The sequence below is a fragment of the Ambystoma mexicanum genome, chromosome 1q (assembly GCF_040938575.1).
Source record: "Ambystoma mexicanum isolate Mex_15411 chromosome 1q, UKY_AmexF1_1, whole genome shotgun sequence".
Taxonomy (NCBI): domain Eukaryota; kingdom Metazoa; phylum Chordata; class Amphibia; order Caudata; family Ambystomatidae; genus Ambystoma; species Ambystoma mexicanum.
Window position 1 is genome coordinate 1,195,936,405 of NC_090922.1, and position 15,220 is coordinate 1,195,951,624.

The window sequence follows — 15,220 nt, forward strand, 5'->3', positions numbered from 1 at the left end:
TCCGGTGTGGTGTCGGTAGAAGTTTGTCCCCCGTAAGGAGGGAGAAGTCGGTGGCGGGATGAGAAGGCAGATGGGGTTGCTGGGTCAGGGGTGACCGCTCCGGGTCCTGGTGTTGTGTGGGTGATGTTCACATGGATCTGCGCCAGTTGTGCTGGTGGTGTTTCAGTGTCACTTTGTCTGGGGTGGCTACCGGTTACAGGGGCCTTTCCGGGATTACACTGAGTACGGACTTGCACATACGTGTGCTCATGCAGCAATGGTCGTTCCTCGCTATGCGGCCATACTTTGTAGCACACACTCGTTGAAGGCACGTGCCCTGTCCAGCTGCAGGTGGCCACCACAGTTCAGAGTGGCAGCACTCTCTACGTTGCAGAGGTCACCCACTCCTAGTTCCTCTCGTCTTGTGGCCAGTGATCTCACGACTCCACCTTAGGTAGTGCACCAGTGTTTACACACATACAGTTCAGGGGGTGATTGACGACTGGCGGGTGTCCTCTGGATTTATGATAGCACGAGGCACACATTTCTGTCCGCTCCGTTGAGGATACCCTGCTCGTTTCATGCAGAGGTGGAGCGCAATTCCGCTCTGGCTACATGCCCATGTATTGGGATAGCTCCGAAAGTGAAGCTTTCGGTGGTTTGGGTCGTGTATTTAAATCAGGCGCATGTATTGGGTACACACATGTCCACCACAACCAGGGGGAGGTTTCTACGGTTATTCTGGGGTGTATTCCCTTCGGTCTGCATCAGATGGTGTTGGCGTGCATCTCTTTAGTTGAGTTCCGCTCTGTTGCCCCTGTGCATTTACTTGGCAGTGTTGTGTGCCTCATCCAGTCCGGTTTGTGAGGGACTAGGGTGTGCGCCCTGCGCTTGTGTCCGTTATGTTGTGGCTCCTTTACGTGGGTAGGGTAGGGTCGGGGTGGTGGGCGCACGCTTCCACCTCCTGTTATCTTAACTCTTGATATGGAGCTTGTGCTTTGTATGCCCCGCCGGGCTCACCCCACAGTTATAGGGGGTTGTCAGGGACCCAGCAGAGCCACCCCAACGAGCAGGGGGGGACCTTGCTGGGAGGGGGCGGACAGTGCCTTCGCTCTTTAGTCCCAGTCCGCGGCCACCCCACTCTCCTTACCGCCAAGTTATCTTAGTAGAACAGCAGGTGTTAGTGGACGTGGGGGTCTTTGCAGGCGCTCTACACAGTGCAGAGCGCCCGCACTGTTGCCGGCAAGTTAATCCGGCTGTGTTGACTCTGGTCGCGTGTCCCTGTGTGTGTTGGCGCCAACGGGGAAGAGTTAGCAGAGGTCGAGCGCGTCCCTTCAGTCTCGGATGCTGGTCCATCGCTGCTCAACTCTGCGCTCCCCCGCGGGAGACATCTCAACCCTCTTCGGTCTCCGGCGGCAGCTAGGGGAGAGCAGGCTGCACAGCGCTGGCTCTGGGGACGGGGAGTGCCGGCAGTGCGATACGTGCATGGGCCAGCACAGGCGGTGGGGGCGGACAGGCACTTCGTGCCTTCAACGTCCCCTCACCCTTACAGGTACCAGCAGGATTGTTGCCTCACAGCTAGAGGTGATCTCCAAATGCCCAGGCGAAGTCCGGTTCACTCCCTCCCGTCCCCCCCCCCCCCTCTTAGCCGGTCCCTCTTCGCAGCGTCTTGTTTCTTCTGCCCTCCGCCTACAGCGAGCGCGCGGCGGCCATCTTGTGTGCGTTGTGTGGCTCGGAGACCGCAGCTCCTAGTTTCTAATACTCTGAGATTCTGCTCCGCACTCTCTGGATTCGCTGCAGCATGTGTTCACACAGCTGTGAGAGAAGTTTGGACGATCCAGTGTCTAAAGACGCAGGATTAGGCTGGCGGCACAGGAGCAATGGAGGTTTACGTCTCCATTGTTCGGCAGTTAGCCACCAGGATAGACATTGTTGAGGGCTTTAGTGTCGGCTGTGGTCCCCAGTGATAGAAATGAGTATTTGGGTGTCATCTGCGTAGTTAGTGTAGGTGACAACCAAATAGTCAAGAATATCGAAGAGTGGCTTAGTGAACACGTTATAGTATAGGTGAAACGCAGGATCCTTGAGGGAACCCGCACGGGACTGGCAAGGGTTCAGCGGAGGCCGAGGGGAGAGGACCCTCATGGATCTTTTCGCCAGAAAGTATCTAATCCATGTCGTGGGTTTGTCGGCGAAGTGGGCCGCCCATTTAAGATGACGGCAAAGAATTTGACCAGATTAAATGCTGCCGATGGGTCTAGCAATAGTAAGAGGGCCAACTTGCATTTTATCTTTAAGGTCATGAGTTTTTAAGTCAATAAGGGTGGTTTCTGTTCCATGCCTTGATCGGAAGCCAGATTGTCTGAGGCCTAGAATTTTATTAGATTCTTGATATTCTTGGATCTGCAGTTGGGCAGCTCAGTAGCTTGATCCAGTATTTTAAGTAGAAAGGGGATGGGCCTGTAATTGGTTGGGTTACTAGGGTCTAATGAGATTTTTTTTTTTTAGTAGGGGGGGGGGATGACACATGCATCCTTAAGATTATCTGCGACGATGGCTGTGTTGAAAGACAGATTTATGAAGGCGGTGATGAACGGTGGTGCTAATTCATAGGTACCCTCCTTGATGATAGGGGTGTGGGGGGAGGGAGGGGCTGGGCACGTGTCACCTTGACAATTAGATGGTTTAAGTTTACGGAGGATGTTTCTACCTCTTTAATGGATAGTGGTGAGAAGCTAAAAGGTTTGAGGGTGTGTAACGGCGCGTTGGTTTTGCCAGTGTGAGTATTGTACTGCTAGTCTGTAAACTGCTTCTTTTGGCAATGATTTTAGTTTGTAGCGTAGAGATTTTTGTATATTGAAGCACCATGTACTATCATTGCTACCGGTGTCAGGTGGGACTGCTGGTGATTATAGTTCTTTGTATCTTACAGAGCTCTTTAGTATTTGATTCCGCTTGCAGAATACGCTGGTTATAAGTGTCTTCTTTTTGGCTTGGAAAATTGTCTCTTTATAGATGAGGGAAGCTATAATCAGGCTGTCCTTATTCGTATCTGAAGGATGGCTTTTTCAGCGGGCCTCAGTGTTTCTATTTTCCTTTCAAAGTGTGGTGTGAACCACGAGTCGGTGTGCACAAGGTTTAGGTTTCTGCAGTTTGATGAGGGCGATGGTATTCATAGCTTTGAGAATGGTTTGATTGAAGGTATCGACTAGGACTCTGGGCGTCTGCGCACGACGGAGGCATCGTTAAGTATGGGTAGGATTAAAGGGATCAGTTTCTCCTTGGTAATGTCTCTCTCTTGTTTCTTGTGCTAATGGAAGGTGCTATGTTCTGTTTAGAGCATTGGTTGTTGGCTTTGATATTGAAGGTTATCGTAAAAAGATCTGACCAGACGCAAGGTGTGTTAGACACTATGTTGATGTTGCAATTCAGCTCGACTAGCCAATCCAGGGTTCTCCCTTTGTTGTGAGTAGGTTCCTGGATGCGATGGACAAAAACCAGGATTGAAATCCCCTAGTAATACAATTTGGGATTGGTGTTAGTAACTAGGAGGGATGTGATGTCCTCTGCAGAGGTGGAGGCTGGTCCTGGAGGCCTGTAGATAAGGTGGAAGGTGGTGGTTTGGTTAGGTGAGATGGGTAGTTTGACAGATAATAGCTTTGCTGAAGGCAAATGCTGGTTGGGGATGAGTCTGAGAGCAAGGGAGCTTCTGTAAATAAAGGCGACACCTTCTCCTTTTGGATTGGTTAGTATTTCGGTCACATCCAAGGAAGGAGTAACCATTCTGGATGGCCAATGAGATTGTAGTTCCCGCTGCTGCGTGTAACCAGTTCTCCGCAATGGCTAGGAAATCTAGATCTTGGACTAAGGTGAAGTCTGCAATATCCAACGCGTGAGCAAGGAGTGACCTGGCATTGACAAGGGTATCCTTAATCAAGGTATCTTTGGCAGTGGTAGAGTTAATATTTTAGTTCAATGAGACTAAGGGAAGGGTGGGCTTAATACCTGTAAACTTAGGACTTTGTGTGAGATTGTAAGGGGGTGGAGGGTATAGGGGGGGGGGTATAGAGTGATTCCGGTGTGGGGGCTGTCAAACGGGGGGGGGGGGATGGACATGTGATCGGCGAGCTGCGAGAGAGAGTCTGGAGCCTAGTCTGAGATGTAGTGCGCAGGGATGATTCAGGGTAGGTTTGGATGCAAAGTGTTCCAACCATAAGGCAGGAGAGTTCAGGAATGGGGTAGCGTGGTGCAAATGGGCATGGTGTCGATGGCAAGCTGAGGGCAGGAGGTGGATGGGAGAGTGCTCAGTGGCGGGAAGGAGCTAGAGGTGAGTGATGAGCACGACATGGTGAGCAACAATTTCGCAGTGACGGTAGCTGGATGGATAAGGCACTGTTGAAGTTGGGGTGAGGCCAGGCCACTGATATTGTCGTGTAGAGTAGCAGGAGTGTGCAACAAAAAAAGGTAAGGTATGTACATAATGGTATAGGAGCTTACCATGTAGTCAAGTCAACTTAAATCATTAATGAAATGCCAATACGTACGGCATACAATTTCAATTGGTGAAGTGCAAAGATGCCTAATTTGAAATCACAGGGTGGCAGTGCAAGCAAAAAACAAGGTATGTCTACATTGATGCCTAATTGCGATCACAGGGTGGTAATTCAAGCAAAAACAGAGTATGCGGCAATATGAGTACATATAAAGGCGGCCGTCAAGCTCTGCAATTGCAGCAACCCTATAGGTTACCAGGGATAGAGCGGCAACAAGTGGAATGCAATGGAAATAAAAACGGGATCGACCGACAAACTTTGCGCCAGCAATTAAGATGGTAGGCTAGTGGCGGGCAAACGGACAGCGTGAGTGGCAGTGCAAAGTAAGTCAAGATGTGAGCAGACAATTTCTAGCACGAGTGGGCAGAGGTTAGAGTTCATTAAAGGTTGCAATCATCTTAAGAGGGTATGCAGCAGTCCATTTCAAGGAGGCGATGATATATTAGTGCAATGGATGGTGTTCCATGATGGCTGATATCCAGAGCGGGGCAAGACCAAGGAGGAGGGACACAGAATGAGGCTTACCTACTCATGGACATGTAGTGGGTGTCGCCCGCGCACTAGTGCACCAGCAGGTGCAAAACCAGGCCTTTTTCATCGGCCTTAATCAGAGGCTGGCTTCCGCCTGCCGGCGGATGGACAGGATTTCATATAGGCCTGTTGCTTAGCAACAGTGTACAGCCTCGATATGGCTCTGCATTGCCCCGGCCATCTTGCGGTCCGGCAAGGATTGGAAAACAGCTGATAAAGCTTGGTGAAGAGGCGAACTGTGCAATCTTGCCAATTAAGCTATATTAGATGGATGGATGGACGGACACGCAGATTGTGCTCACCAGGAAACTGCGAAGTTGACTAGAGGTCGAGATGTTGAATTCTTGTAGGTAGAAGTACGCTGAGCAGTGCAGATCGTATTATTTCTGTGTGATCATCGGCCAGGTGCGACTGCAGAGTATGGGGGAAAAAGGGTTCCTGCCCTCTCCGTCTTGAGGGGAGGCTGCAACTAGCTCCTAGGTGCAAAACGGGGCCTTTTTCATCGGCCTTGTCAGAGGCTGGCTTGCACCTGCCGGCGGTGAGTTGTACTCATTACCTGTGGATGACAAATTAAGTGTTATTTTATCTAAGCTGCTTCTTATGGGTCCGCAGGCTGTTGCCCTGTGCCGAATTACACTTGCACTATGGGTAGAATCCTTGCTTCTAATGTCCACTAACGTTTTCTCTTTGGGGACTGCTTCATTTAATCTCTCTGCCTCCATCGTTCCCTTATCTGCTTGTGGCATTTCTCTCCTCGAGACTTCTAAACCATGCAGGGCTAACCCCATCAACTAGTCTCCTCTCCTTAAGTTTTATCTGGATGATGTCTTTCAGGTTATTGGTTAAGGATGTTTGCTGCGTGCACCTCGATATGTCTCTCCTTATAACAACCCCTCTTTATGTTAATCTAATGGACGGTCTTATTTATTAGTGCTTCCACTGGTTCTCTGGCTTCTTTAGTTTTGGCACAGTCCCAAGGTAGAACTATCTTTCATGTTTCTATGTATTAGACTGGTCGTCCTCCCAGTTCTGTCCCTACAACCATTATTTTGGTGGCAGGTTTTATACTGCCCATATAAGGAATCTGCATATTCTGTTTCTGTACCACTTGGGGCGGCGGGGAGTGGGGGGCGGGGGCTGGATGGAAGGTTATTTGCGACAAATGCTTCTATTACCCTTTTAACTTCGCTCGCTGTGATATTTTTCTTATTTGGAGGAACACTGTCAATGGGTTTGGGATTATTGGAACAATTTTTAGCCCAATTGCATCTAGTCTGGTGGGTGTTTCACTGCCTCTTAAGTTCTGGAATTTGCTTGTGAAGCACAATGTTGCTGCCGAATCTTGTCTGGCCCTGTATTCCACTATTATTCCTGATCCTACCTTTTATTGCTTCTTGATTAGAGTGGCCCTCCATTCCTCTCACAACTACACCTTCCTTTACTATTAAAGTGTCAAATCTATTTGTAATCGCAATCTCTGGGCGGGTACGAATTGTGATTGGGGTGGGGGAAATGGGCAGGCCTGTCTGGATTGATCAATATTCAAGTTTGATTTCCAGCCCTCCAAGCCCCTTTTAGCTCTAGTCTGTCCAATAATTTCAACAAGCACCCTATGACCCCCGCCCCAACCCCCCACCCCCCCCACCCCACTTTAGATCTGTACCTTTTTGGCATTTCATATCCAGCTAAAGATTTACCCACATTTAGTACTGGAAGGGTAATGTTATTGTCGATGTAGCCTTTATTCTCCAGCTGCACTGATTGGGCTTTATTCATTGTCTTTGGGGCCACTTCTTTTGTAACGAGGATCTCTTGGGAACTTGCAGGGCCATCTCTAAAAAAATCTTTTAAGTTGACTATTGTGGGTGGTCAGAAGGATGCGGACACAGTGATATTTCCAGAAAGGATTATTAAATAATCAGAAAAGTGCCTATCGTTCTGGGGAATTCCCAGCATACATAAATAAGGTTCTTGTTAGTCTTCAGGAAATGTTCAAACAAGTCCCAAAACTAATCCGAACTGACCCTACCACTATTCAAACGAAGGTCAGGAGAATTACTAACTTCTTCTGATGAGGGGTGTTTTGCTTTTACTTTAACGTTTCTCTTTAATTTACTATTTGAGGGAGTCCCTGGTCACCTTCTGTATTGCGGATTGCAACTCCTTTACAATGTGTTTGGGTTTTCCCTTATCTTTTAGGGGCTGCTATACAGGCCAACTTCTCTCTTGCCTGGTTGCTCTGCCGGTTCATTCGTGCCTACGTCTAGCTCACTCCGTTTGTTCGGCATTCCGGTAACCAGTGCAGTGGCTGATATCCCAGCAGGTTGGTGTCGGTGTACTTGGCTGCCCACCACAATGTCTCCGTGGTCATACCACCAACTGGTTTCAGTCTCCTGTGCTTTCGGTTGATCACTGATTCTGCACGCTGGCTCCCAGTGTCTGTCTGTTTGTTTATTTTATTTGGATAGCGCTCCAAAGCCAGAGGTAGAAGGGCGCTTAAGAATTTGGTTAGAGTTGAGAAGTATCTGTGTGTTGCATACTTCGTACAGGTTTATAATATATACATATAGATACAGTGGTCAATAAACAGAACATATGCAGTACGTACGATATACAATTTTCAGAATAAATACAGTGTCTAAGCCAGTATCCGCACGGGTCTAGAGTTAGTGGTGTTATTCTTTGTTTAGCAGCCAGCTGATGACCTGCTTCCTAAAGATCTGGAAGGATTCGACCGTTTTGATGTTAAGCGGTAGGGAGTTCCAGAGTTGGGGGGCAAGCACTGTGAAGCTTACCCCTCCAGCTCTTTTTAGGTGGAACCTGGGCACTAGTAGGCAAAGAGTGTTTGAGGATCTGGTGGCAGGTTTCAGGGTGAGTTTATTAGCTAGATAAGGTGGTGCTAGGTGATTGAGGGCTTTGTACGTGAGGCAGATGGTTTTTAGATCAATTTTTTGGCGTATGGATAGCCATTTGCAGGCTTTCCTAGTAGCAGAGATATGCTCTTGTCTGGGAATGTTGAGGGCTGCGCGCAAGGCGTTATTTTGTATTACCTGCAATTTGTTGAGTACGGATTGATTAGCGCCTAGGTACAGGCTGTTACAGTAATCCAGTTTGGATTGTATTAGGGCCCTGGCAAGGGGGAGGCAGCTGTTGGGTGATAGGAAGGGTCTGCTGGCCCTAATGAGCTTGCCGGTATAGCCAGCGGCTGAGGCGGTCATATTGGTGTGTTTGCTAAGGTTGGTGTTGGCAACTAGATAGAAGCCAAGGGTTTTTATGCTTTTGGCTATGGGAATGGAATGACCATCGATGGTGATGTTATTATAGCTAGGGTCAAGTTTAGTTAGAGTGTTGGGGGAGCCAACGATTAGGAGCTCTGTCTTCTCATCATTCAGGCAGAGACCATGGGAGGCCATCCATGCCTGAATGATGGAGAATATTTTGTTGATCCGGGCGGAGTCTTCTTGGTAATTACCAGAGATAGTGAGGAGTATCTGGGTGTCATCTGCGTAGTTTGTGTAGGTGACACCCAGATGGTCCAGTTGGTCAAATAGAGGCTTTATAAATATGTTGTACAAAGTGGGGGATACACAGGAACCTTGTGGGGCCCCGCATGTGATAGGGATGGGGTCTGCTGCAGCTGTAGTGGAAAAGACTCGTATGGTTCTGTTTGCCAGGAAGGATTGTATCCATGTGATGGCAGAGGAGGAGAAGTGGGCTGCGGTGGCAAGGTGATTACAGAGGACCTCATGGCTGACCAGGTCAAAGGCCGCTGAGGGGGTCTAGGAGGAGTAGGATTGCGGCACGGGCTTTTGACTTAATTTCATCAATCTGGCTTTTGGGATCAACAAGGGCGGTTTCAGTTCCGTGTTGAGGTCTGAAGCCAGATTGACGTATTCCTAGCAGTTGGTTGGATTCTAGGTATTCCTGAATTTGGATGTAGGCAACTCTGTCCAGGATTTTCAGTAGGAAGGGGACTGTGGTGATGGGCCTGTAGTTTGTGGGTGTGGCCGGGTCGAGGGATTGTTTTTTCAGGAGAGGGAGAACCCATGATTGTTTTAAGTTGCTGGGGATAGAGCTATTGGTGGGGGATAGGTTGATGAGTTTGGTGATGAAGGGGGAGAGCTCTCTGGCTGCATCTTTTATGATCTGTGCCGGGCAGCTGTCGCCTTTACAGTTGTTGGGTTTCAGGGAGGTGATGATTTTTTGAACTTCCGGGATGGTGACTTTTTTGAACGAAAAGCCTGCGCTAGTGTTAGGTGTGGGTAGGCTAAGGTTGGTGACATTATTGTTGAAGAGTTGTTGCCGTTTGTTTTCGATTTTAGTTTGGAGTCCTAAAATTTTACTGAGGGCGTTCTGGATGTTGGTGTACCAGGATTTGTCTTTCAGGCAGGTTTCCGGGGGCAAAATAGGGTTTTCTAGTTCTTCAGAATTTTAAATAATTCTTTAGTGGAGGATCCTGCCTGAGTGATCCTGGTGTTGTATGTATCTTTTTTTGGTCCGGATTATCTCGTTTTTGTAAAGTGAGGATAAGTTAGTGAGATTGGATTTGTTTTCCGCAGTGGGTTAGTCTTCCAGGTGTGGTGAGCCTTAGCTTTCTCTTTCTTGAGTTGTTTGAGCTCAGGGGTGTACCACGAGTTCAGATGAGCTTTGGGTTTGGCTTTGCGTATTTTCAAGGGGGCAACGGTGTCCATTGCTCTGGCCATGGAATCATTGAAGGTGTCGATCAGCAGGTTTAAGTCAGCGTTAGCTGGGAGAGCGTTGAGGGTAGGTAAGACCAGTGGTAGTAGGGCTTCAGCAGTGATGTTGCATTTATTCCTGGTGGGGCATGCTGGTGCCATGGGGTGCTTATTGGGCAGTACCTGATTGGTGTTAACCTCAAGGGGATCATGTGGTGATCGGTCCATGCCAGAGGTTGGGAGTCTTTGCAGGTTGTGTTGCAATTGTGGGTTGCTACCCAATCAAGGGTTCTGCCTTTTTGGTGGGTGGGGAGTACAATGAGTTGAGTGAGACCATGATCGGTTAGGACATTGGCTAGGGATGCAGCATGTGCATCGTTTGGGTCTTGGTAGCCGAGGTTGAAGTCTCCGAGGATCACGATTTGTGCTGTTGGTTTGGAAATTTCGGTGATGAGGGATGTGATGTCTTCTTCGAAGGTCCCTTGGGGTCTATATATATAGGAGGTGGGTGGTGATCGTGGCTGTGGGGGAGGTTTGTAGTTTGGTTGTGAGCCTGTTTGGTGCAATGTGCTTTGTATTAGTTTTGGTGTAAGGTCTGGAGTTAGGTTTAGAATTTGTGGTGGGGAGCCTGGAGCCTAATCTGTCATTGCGGGCTGTGATGTTGGGAATAAGGGAGAGGGGGGTTGGCCCGGGCGGCTTAAAGCGGGTGGGAGGTTTGGTGGTCATTTTGGTTTGGTTAGACTTAGCAATGGGACTGTGGTGGCTGTTGGTAGGTAGGCCATGGGTGTGGATGTGAGAGGGTGGTGGTAAGTGGAGGGGAAAGGGGGTGTGGAGGGTAGGAAAGGAGTGGGGCAAGGGATGGGGTGGTGTCTGGGGCACCCTAGTTTAGCCAGGCCGTCCTGGTGGGCTATGTAGCTATTGTTGCTACAAGGTACGTTGTCCTGTATTAAGCAGAAAGGGAACATGGTTAGGGCGAGCCATAAGATCATGGTCTGTGGATAGCGGTGGAGTCTAGTGGCGCTGGTGGGGAGCAGGCCAGACTAAGATAGATGGTGGCTGGTTCGAGTCGGGTAGAATCGGTCGGGTACAGCCTGTGCACTATAGTATCTAGATTGGATACAACTAGTTGTGAGGTTGGAGCATACAACAGGGGCACCTAGATGTGACAATTCCTGACATTGACTAAAATGCATACATCAGAGGGCTCCTAGGTGTGACAATTCCTGACATTGACTAAAATGCATACATCAGGGGGCTCCTAGGTGTGACAATTCCTGACATTGACTAAAATGCATACATCAGAGGGCTCCTAGGTGTGACAATTCCTGACATTGACTAAAATGCATACATCAGGGGGCTCCTAGGTGTGACAATTCCTGACATTGACTAAAATGCATACATCAGGGGGCTCCTAGGTGTGACAATTCCTGACATTGACTAAAATGCATACATCAGAGGGTCTGTTAGCGACCATAGGGTACGACACAATTCTAGTGGTCTGTGTGTATCTGCATTGCATCACAGTATGGTTTGAGAGGTGTGCAGCCGTGAGCAGTGTGTGCGGAGGACTAGTTCTGAGTACAATTGTCATATAATGGTTGGGCAGCTGCAGTGACTAAAGCAGTGACCGTAAGGCACAACACAGTCTAAATGTGGTCTGCTAGTGACCATAAGGCACAACACAGACAAATGAGGTCAGTTCGCATTCATGAACCAAACCGGTATTAGGCCCTATAGATAGACCAGCACTTGCCACCGGAGTGAACGGGCGAGTGCAGAGCGAGGCAGCAGAAAGGAAAGGGTGTAGAAGATTGAGTGATATATTGTGCGTCTTAGCAACCAAGGCCAGGTAGGCTGCAATCTATAGCTAGAACGCCTAAATTCAGAGTCCCCGTGGGACGCTATAGCACTTAAGACAGTGTGGTTGTCAAGACTGTGTTGTATGAACTGGATGACCATCCATCTAATACACTGGCACAATGGGCATAAAGTGTTGGGTATAGCAGAGTGCTGGTTTACTCACATGGCCAGGTGGGTATATGGATGCTTGAAAGCATTGGCTTATCAGTGACGCCTCGTTAGTCGATAAAGCATATAACGGAGGCCCAGGATAGTTCTGCAGACGGGGTAGCGAGTGTTCCGGAGCCTCCACTTGCCAGAACTAAAGGGCAGTATCTGTGGCCCAGGCCCACAGTGCTCCGAACAGGCCTTTGTGTGGCCGTCGGATCCGCCTGCCGGCGGGAAATTCGATTCAAATGTGAGGCTCAGCCTCGTTTTCGTGCTGCGAAGCGCCTGGCATGCGGGGGTCAGGCAGGGCGAAGAGACAAGGTCAGGTAGGCCTTGTAATATGCCTCTGATGATGCCGCACAGCTAACGGCTGTAATCCTGGCTTCTGAGATGAGGAAGGGGCTCCTGCCCTCTTCCCTTGGTGAGGGGGACGGAATGAGGGTCCAGGGCGCAGGAACAGGCCTTTCTGTGGCCTTTGTTTGGCCTCCCGTCTGCACCGCCTCTTGCCTGTGTTACACTATCAGGGGGCCTCCCCTGCTGGCGTATGCGTCTCCATCTTGGCTTGGCATGTCCTCTCGTAAACCTCCTCATCGCAGTGAATTGGAAGTTTGTCCTTTAAAGAGCCATATTCTGTTCCTTGATCATCATGGTATATGTTAACTTTGTCTTCAGCCAATTTATGGATTTATTGCTGTTGGCCATCTTAGTCCCATGTATGCCATTGTGGCTAAGGGAGTTTCTTAGAGGAACGGGTCTTTGTGCCCCTGCGGGGAGTCTCTTCTAGTGAGGTCCCACTTGCCACAACCCTTAGGGGAGTGTCTTTCTCAGCGGGCCCATCCCCCTAGCCTCAAAGGGGGAGGCTCAACCTTGGGAGAAGGGATGAATTCCCTCGAGTCGTCACATAATGTAGTTATTGATCTTGATTTTCCCCCCTCTTGCTTATGCTCCCTACAGTTTTACTGTTACCAGCTGGGGGGGGATCAAGTTCATGCAAGAAGCTTTTTATCTCGTGTATCATTACGTCAATATGCTTTGAGAACTGAGCAGGTATTTTCAGCCTTTCTATTAGGGGGCTATTTGATGTCTTTTCTGTCACGCTGACGAGTAACAATTTCGTAAAAATGTATTCTCCTGAAAATTGAGCGCTCTGACATCCACCCTCGCAACATTGTTTTCTAAAACGCATGTTCACTGACTGTCCAGAAAATAGCCATAGTATGTACTGCAAGTGAATATTACTTGGGCGAATGGGGTATCCTGTGAGCCCAATTCCCTTCTACAGTCTAGAGATCCATGAATGCTCACTTCTTTAATGCTTTTGTGGGTTACATGTAAAAATACCTAATTTTAAAGGTCTCGAAAGACTGATTTACAATGTCTGATTTTATATTCAGGGTTTCCCCATCCCCCACCAATTTCCCTCCTCACCCCACTAAACCAAAACACCTACATACACCCCCACCCCACACTTACCCGTTCTCCTCATCGTGCGCTTCCTGACGTGCACTCGGGTGCAGCAGGGGCATGTCGGTTCCATTTAGAGAGACCGCACGCAGTGGTCTTTCTAAATCTGTTTTTAGGTGAAGGATCTTAAGAAAAAGATCTTCATCTAGAATGCTTGTGTCCTACCAATTTGTCAGACTTGTACACATGCAGTGTTATACAATCGCACCTTCCTTTTGCTCAAGATGACTAAATGGAAAATAAGGTTGAGGACCACTTCATACAAATCGCAATGCAAATAATGTTCCAAGCACCAACCTTGTCGCCCAGGCTTGTTAACTTTTAGTTGCATAAGCCGTTTCTGAACTTTTATCCTTCTTGGGATACCAATTACCAATTAAGTCCTAAAATCATGCATGTCAGTAACGTCCCTATACTAGCATGCATCCTGACCGATCTCTAAAAAAAAAAAAGAGAGAAAAAAATTCTGGTAGCCATCTTGAAATCCATAGTAAAGTTCCATTAATGCAATATATCAAGCTTACGTTGTCCAGGTGTAGGTGATTGGGATAACACACCCTATCCCCTAGCATGCATCAGCAAGGCCAGCGAACATGCAGAGCAGCTTCCCTCACTACAGGAAGCTTGCATCCTGATCTGATTCTCCGACACTGAGCTGTTGCAGATGTCTTTTAGTGCCCACCCTCTGATCTCCACCGTGGCTACATTGCAAGTATGATGCATATTAAAGAATGGACAGATGCAAGGGATCCAGCACACACCATGCATAGTGTGGGAGGGGAAAGCGTTCCTTTATCCCAGCAAATCTAGAAGAGCTAACACAGGAAGTGAGTAAAGCGCTTGGACCCCTGATTGGACAATACACTTTTTATTTACAATGATCACTTTTGTTCCCAGGCTGCGGGGGTGCGGGAGAGAAGGGGCTGGAGGGTTAGTCCGGTAGTATTATCCCTACACATCACTAATATCTATTTGCAGTGGAGGACTCTGAATGACTAAAGTGAGAGTGCTCAACCTGTTCCATTTTGGGGTATTTAGAATATCCAGCTTTTATCAATATAATTGATGGATAGCAAATTGTTGGGTTTTTTGTAATTGGTGTTTTTTTTTTTTGGCAGGTTTCCAACAAACTCTCCACTTAAAACTGTGCCAAGACATCCATTGTGGAGAAGGAGCAGTACAGAAAATGTTGCCAAAGAAAAGGACCGTGGCTTTAAATTTCCCCACTTTTCAAGAAGAACTCCTAAGAAAAGTGATTCGCCTTCAGACAAGGTAATGGCTTTTATAATTGAAATTAGTGTGAACTACTTCCACTTTTTTTAATGTATTCTTGTGTTGACGTTATTTTGTAATGTGCTCCAGTTGAGTAGATGGATGTTGATATTAAATTCCCCTTCAAACTATTGACTCCTTTGCCAAACAGTTCAAATATATATTAACCCAGGATGGCTAGTCATTTGTGCATGGACACTATAATTAAACACACCACATGCTTTCAATCATCATTCCTTTTATTTATAAATGTTTTGGGTTGGAGAAAATATGTTGCTGCCCAATATCGATGCACTATATAAATTAGTACACTATCCCAATATTTGAGACACGACCACACTTTACATTCGGCTTAAACCATCCATGTCAGTGTATGGATAGTCCTAGGCAGGGACTGAGCATGGCCTGTGTTTGTGATTCTGTCCAGAAAGAATTCACCAGTAGTGCTAACTTTGAAAAGTGAAGTGTCTAGGCTTCCTTCACATTCTCTCTGCAATTCCCAAACGGTGCATTAGAAACTGTAACATATGGTTTCTCTGCTCCTAATTTTCCTCCTTCAGATTTCTCAGCTCAGATTTTGACTCCGATTTTGTTACATGTTCTCTCTGTTTTGATTTTGCCAGACCATGTTATTGTATCCCTAATGCTTGATGGTGTTCAATCTAGACTTGTAAAAGGAGTCGTCCTGACTAACGCCCAGCTCAAACCGTTTCACCCAGGTTCCGAGTGCCAACCAGT

At 47.9% G+C, this 15,220-nt stretch overlaps 1 protein-coding gene across 3 annotated transcripts in view; it reads left to right on the forward strand.

The window, feature by feature from the left end:
- Positions 1 to 15,220, forward strand: part of DEPDC1 (DEP domain containing 1) — a 324,213-nt gene that overhangs the window by 63,637 nt on the left and 245,356 nt on the right. For all 3 annotated transcript variants that reach the window (XM_069641927.1, XM_069641928.1, XM_069641929.1), the window contains exon 3: positions 14,329 to 14,482. In XM_069641927.1, coding sequence (XP_069498028.1) covers positions 14,329 to 14,482 — 154 coding nt within the window. The remainder of the gene's footprint in view (positions 1 to 14,328; positions 14,483 to 15,220) is intronic.